We start from the raw sequence: 5,888 nt of genomic DNA on the forward strand, positions 1-5,888 counted from the left end.
TTGATTTTGCCCTGTGGACCTGGAAGCTCCATCATTCCTTGGGAGCAAGTCTGATGAGCTCCCAAGCTACAACAGTTCCCAGAAAGGAGTGCTGCTTCCTGCCTGAGACAAAGAGTGTTTATAACCTAAGCGACTTGTCTGAGATCTCATGGCAGCCGGGATTCAAGTGCCGCTTTTCTGCTTGACTTTTCTTCCCATGACTCTACACTGGGTCCCTACATGGGAAGCTATTTCAGACAGATATGATCCCCCGTGGGCAAGGAATCTCTAGTACTGTAAAAGCCACTGAAAATTCTGGCAAACTTGGGGCAAGATGAAAGTTTTCTGTATCTACAAGAATGGATGGTGAGACGCTGGATGGGGGGTAGTACGCACCCCCGAGTGGTGGGCCCCCAGACCCGCCCTACCTAGAGTGTGGACTGCCTTAGACCTGCAACATCTCCCTTCCTGAGCTAGGGAAGTGCCCTCAGACACTTGGATTGGGGAACAAGGGATCCTGAGTTTAGGTTCCTGGCCTGTGTACTCAGCGGGGCACGCTAATAATAAACCAGAAGGAGTCTTTCCCTGAAGTAAGTCACAGGCTACCGGAAGCTTCCGGGAAGCCAGACTGTGTCATCATAGTGGCAGATCTCCCCAAAACCCTCCACCGTGATATTCCCCATCCCCCGGCCCCCCCCCCCCACCGACAGAAATGCTCCTCCCTGAGTGCTCTGTCTGACCCACATCCCCTTCTTCTCTAAAGCCCGAGTGGCCTCTTCCTGCCTGCGCACCTGTTCTTGCAGGGAAGGTTGCAGGAGGCGGGGACAAGTGAACCGCTCCAGGCGGGGGCAGGGAACACACCTGAGTTCACGTTCCAGCCACATGGTGGCTCGGCCGGGGGCCCCTAAGCCTAGTTGCCGAAATTCTCTGAGCCTTCGTCCCCTCTTGTGTGAAATAGAGGTCACCAGAGTTAGCTTGGGGGGCTGCCTTGGGGGGTGACAAGTGTAGGAGCTAGAGTAAGTGCTCAGGAACTGTTGCCAGAGCCCCGCGCACGCCCTTGGTCTTTTCAACTTGACTTTAAGAGGCTCCTCGTCGACCCATGGCCTCAAGGTGGTGGCCCGGGGAATTATTTGTGCCTCTTGCATTCTCTGGGCCTGGGGTCCCGGACATGGCCTGGGGATCGGAGTGGGTCCTAGCTGTTCTGGGCTTGCCCAGTGGCCCTGACTGAGGACCTAGCCAAAGTCGGTGGACTTTCGGGGGGCCTGCAGGGTCAGAACACGGCCACCAGGGGGAAGCAAGTCCTCTGTGATAGCCCAGGGTGGGTGTGAAGAGGGGGGCGCAGGTGAGAGTCCAGGTAGCTCCAGCCCCAGAGGTGGGCTCTATCTGAGCGAGCCCAGAGGCCAGCCTGCTACATTCCCAGAGATGGGCACGGGAAGTGATTCGAGACTGGACCTCAGATGTCCTCCGGAGTCAGGCCACACGTTTGTCCCTTGTGCCCACTGTGGGCTGCACAGGTCACTTCCCCGAGGGAGTGGGGGGAGCCAGTGGGCACGGATTCCAGCCTCTCCAGAGCGCTCCCTGCACCTGCTGCTGTTTACTTGCCGGTGACTAATATTCCTGGGGGGATGGTCCATTCCAGCAAGGCTAAGAAAACAACCGCTCGTGGGGGCCACTGGGTCTTAGACTCCCAGAGCTGCTGGCAGCCCGGCCAGGCTTCTCCCAGAGGTCACTGCCGCCCTTCAAGCCGCCCTTCCAGGCCCAAGGCCCCCCAGGGAGCCTCCTCCTCGTCCCACTGCCTACTGTGGCTACAGAACTGACTCCTTCAGACTTGGCCTATGGGGCCTCTCTCCAGATCCGGGCCCTGCCCATGGCAGCCTCACCCTTGCTCTGCACTCGTTCCCCCCCTTCCCCCTCCTCCTGGCCCCATGCCCTCCTCTCTTTGATGCTACAGATGGGATCCTTCTGCCTGGTCCGAAAGTCCTCACCCTCAGGATGTCAATGCCGTGGCTGAACCCAGGCCAGTCCCCAGAGTGCCCTGGAACATGAGGCGGCCTCTCTAGAGCCCCAGTCCAGCCCCTTCCTCAAGGCCTCCCTCTCAGCCTGACCCCTGCCTGTGTACCCTCGGGGACCCTGCTTTGCTCCGGGCCCAATCCACGGTGGAGGCTCACTCCCCTGAGCCTCTGCCCCACCCTTTCCTTCCTCCTCCTCCCTCCTCCCACCACCCCACCTCTCTGCACTGACCGGCCCAGTCTCAGTGCTGCAGGAAGAATCGTAGGGCAAACCACCCCTCGGAGAGCTGGTAATGCTGGGAGGGAGCTGCGGGGACCCCCGGAAAAGCCACGAGGTGACCTAGGACTCAGGACCCAGGAGGATGACGCTTGAGGGACAGGAGGCAGGTGAAGTATCCAGAACAAGGTGAAACGGATACTAATGAGCGGTGGGTGGGGAAACTAGGTTCAGCTGGGGCGGGGGAGGGGGTACAACATGGGGGAGGGCAGGGATGACTGGGGCGGTGGAGGAGGCTTCAGCAGGAAATCTAAACCTGGACTATGAAACCCAAAGACCTAAAGCGTAGGCTGAATGGAGCAAGGACCAGACTATGGGTCACCTGACTCCTCTAGACTCAGTTTCCCCATCTGAAAACCAGGGCCATCCCAGCTCCAGTAGTCCTCACCGACAAAGAGGGCTGCTCTTTAGGGAAAAGAGCTGGAAACCCAGTAACGTCACTCCTTCGAGAGGGGGCGGCCGCTGAGTAGAGCGGAGTGACTGCTGTGAGTCACCGTGGGTGAGAATCACCCAGGCTGCCCACTAAAAACACAGCTGCCCAAGCCCCACTCTGGACCCCAGCTCAGACGGACCCCCCCACCTCCCTGACTGTGCTGTCTGGCCCGTTTCAGACCCTGACTTCCAGGCAGACGATGCACCTCGAGAAACACAATGGAGAAATAATCTGTGGCAGCAAGAAATGCCACGGAGGACTTCTTCCCTTTAATGGGGGAGTCGGGTCCCTGAGGGACGGGGTGGCCTGGACCTGGCCATAGGGATGGCCGTTTGCTGGGCCTGACCAGGGGACATGCAGAGAATAGGAGGGAATAAAGATCTCGGAGGCAGGGGCAGACTGGAGAGAGACCCAATGTTCTAACCTGACCCTTCCCCTCTCCCTAGCTGGCCCACCACGGGCGATCCCGCTGCCCACAGCCAATGGCAGTGGGCCAAGCCAGGAACTGGAAGGCCATTGGCCAGAAATCCCGGATCTGTCCCCCTGTGTGGCTGGTGTCATCCCTGTCATCTACTACAGCACCCTGCTGGGCCTGGGGCTGCCTGGTGAGTGGGAAGCATTGGGGGTAGGCAGAAATGGGGGTCCACCTTCGATGGGTGTCCATCCTCTGTGCTGAACACCGAGACTTCAGGACGCCCTTTGACTACATAGAGAGATCTGGGTCATTGGGGAACAAAGCCTAGTGGGGAGTAAAAGTGAGGGGCCAGGATTTGGGGTGCTCATGGCTAAAGCCAAGGTGTCACCAGAAGGGACAGCCCTCTCCACGCCACCTCCCGACCCCCTGCAGTGGGCACTGTGCTAGGCTAAGTTCATGAAGGACTGCCCTCAGCTTGGTTGAAATCTTCCCCTACGGTCTACTGCTTCTGAGAGCAGCAGAGCTAAGGGACAGGTCGGGAAGTGGAGTTGGGAGCGGACAGATGGTCTCAGCCTTGGGGAGTTACCCACCTTGCCCCCAAGTGAAGACAATGGCCTGTGGTGGATAGATGGACAGGGCGTGGCTGACCTGTTTAGCCTCCCTGATAAAGTGAGCTTTAAGGGTCTAGGAAGAGGAAAAGAGAAGCCAGGGAGAGGAGAGGGACGAAGATAACCCCTTGGAAACATCATCTAAGCAGCTCTTCTAACCCCTCTGCCCTCTGCCCTCTGTGACCTCTGTCGCCATCAGTCAACCTCCTGACCACAGTGGCCTTGGCCCGGCTGGCCACCAAGACCAGGAAGCCCTCCTACTATTACCTTCTGGCACTCACGGCCTCGGATATCGTCACCCAGGTGGTCATCGTGTTCGTGGGTTTCCTCCTACAGGGGGCGGTGCTGACCCGGCAGGTGCCCCGGGCTGTGGTGCGCTCCGCTAACATCCTGGAGTTCGCCGCCAATCATGCCTCAGTCTGGATTGCTGTCCTGCTCACCGTGGACCGCTACAGCGCCCTATGCCACCCCCTGCAGCACCGGGCCACCTCGTCCCCAGGCCGGACCCGCAGGTCCATCGCCACCGTCCTCAGCGTCTCTGTGCTGACCGGCATCCCCTTCTACTGGTGGCTGGACGTGTGGAGGGATGCAGACCCCCCCAGCATGCTGGATGAGGTCCTCAAGTGGGCTCACTGCCTCACGGTCTATTTTATCCCTTGTGGCGTCTTTGTGATCACCAACTCGGCCATCATCTGCCGGCTACGGAGGCGGAGCCCGAGTGGGCAGCAGCCCCGGGTGGGCAAGAGCACAACCATCCTCCTGGGTGTCACCACACTCTTCGCCCTCCTTTGGGCTCCCCGGATCTTCGTCATGCTCTACCACCTGTATGTGGCTCCCGTCCACCGGGACTGGAGGGTCCACCTGGCCTTGGACGTGGCCAACATGGCAGCCATGCTCAACACCGCGGTCAACTTTGGCCTCTACTGCTTCGTCAGCAAGACTTTCCGGGCCACCATCCGAGAGGTGTTCCATGATGCCCACCTGCCCTGCACACTGGGGTCACGGCCGGAGGGCCTGGTGGGGGGCCCTGTCCTAAGGCCCCCAGGACTTCCCAAAGGGGCCAGACCATAGAGGCAGGGCCCCGCAGGGCCAGAGCTACTGCTGCCCTTGTGGTTTGCTCCCAAAACTTTATCAACACCCTACTTTGCCACCTGAGGGCAGGGCAGGGAAGGCTCCTTCCTGTGGGGGTGGCTCCCCAGGTGTGGGGGTGTCCAATTTACCCAACTCTCACATTAGCTGCACCGACAATTTCTACTTCCTGGCACAAGGAGAGGACTCTGCCAGGCATAGGCTAACAGTGTCAGCTGCTCTGGACATTCCTTCATGAGGGACATTTCACCTGGCACGTCACGAAGGCCAGATCAACAGGAGCTGGATGAATGAATGAAAGGCAAGATGGACGGGTGGATGATGGATGGATGGACGGATGGATGGACGGATGGTTGGATGTAGGTGGGTGGATGGATGGGTGGACAGGCGGGTGGGTGTGCATGGATGGATGGATGGATGGGCAGGTGGATGGACGGATGAGTGGGTGGATGGATGGACGGGTGGGTAGATGGATGAGTGGACAGGCAGGTGGATGGATGGGTGGATGGATAGGCGGGTGGATAGATGGATGGGTGGGTGGGTGGATGGATGGATGGGTGGGTGGATGGGTGGACGGGCAGGTGTATGGACGGGTGGATGGATGGATGGATGGATGGATGGCTGCGTGGATGGATGGATGGGTGGGTAGATGGATGGGTGGACGGGCGGGTAGATGGATGGGTGGACGGGCGGGTGGATGGATGGATGGACAGGTGGGTGGATGGATGGATGGACAGGTGGGTGGATGGATGGACAGGCAGGTGGATGGATGAATGGACGGGCGGGTGGATGGATAGGAATCATTTCCAGCCCCAACCCCACCCCCGCCCCCCAGAGCCTACCTCTCACTCCCCAAGTCATCACTTCTCTGGCTTCCAGTGGTAAGGCCAGGATGGAAGGAAGCCATGGGTAGGATCCCCTGTATATTCGAAGCTGGGAGAACCCAATGCTTTTGCCGAGTAAGGGGAGGATGGCTCCTTGGGAAAAAGGGTGATCTGAAAGCCGATTAGATGTCCCGGCCCTGGGGGGACACCACCCCTTGAGTCTCAATCATCCTGCTTCCATTCCACTTAACTCC

The 5,888-nt window shown here is 59.3% G+C and overlaps 1 protein-coding gene across 3 annotated transcripts; it reads left to right on the top strand.

Moving 5' to 3' along the window:
- Positions 1-2,253: 2,253 nt before the first annotated feature.
- GPR142 (G protein-coupled receptor 142) lies at positions 2,254-5,157 on the top strand. Of its 3 annotated transcripts, none has more exons than XM_045986445.1 (3): positions 2,254-2,375; positions 3,145-3,303; positions 3,921-5,157. In XM_045986445.1, the coding sequence occupies exons 1-3, from the start codon at positions 2,351-2,353 to the stop codon at positions 4,790-4,792; spliced, it is 1,056 nt and encodes a 351-aa protein (XP_045842401.1). In that variant the 5' UTR covers positions 2,254-2,350; the 3' UTR covers positions 4,793-5,157. The 3 variants fall into 3 exon arrangements, with proteins under 3 accessions (XP_045842401.1, XP_045842402.1, XP_045842403.1); XM_045986446.1 differs by having other exon boundaries at positions 4,058-5,157; XM_045986447.1 differs by having other exon boundaries at positions 2,292-2,394; positions 4,058-5,157.
- The last annotated feature ends 731 nt before the right edge of the window (positions 5,158-5,888 follow it).

This window comes from Meles meles, chromosome 18 (genome assembly GCF_922984935.1).
Source record: "Meles meles chromosome 18, mMelMel3.1 paternal haplotype, whole genome shotgun sequence".
NCBI lineage: Eukaryota > Metazoa > Chordata > Mammalia > Carnivora > Mustelidae > Meles > Meles meles.

Bases quoted from the DNA above. Each gene is read 5' to 3' on its own strand.
- GPR142 (XM_045986445.1), top strand. From the start codon at position 2,351: ATGACGCTTGAGGGACAGGAGGCAG. The intron at 2,376-3,144 runs GTGAAGTATCCA...CCCTCTCCCTAG, and splicing joins GCTTGAGGGACAGGAGGCAG to CTGGCCCACCACGGGCGATC. The intron at 3,304-3,920 runs GTGAGTGGGAAG...TGTCGCCATCAG, and splicing joins GCTGGGCCTGGGGCTGCCTG to TCAACCTCCTGACCACAGTG.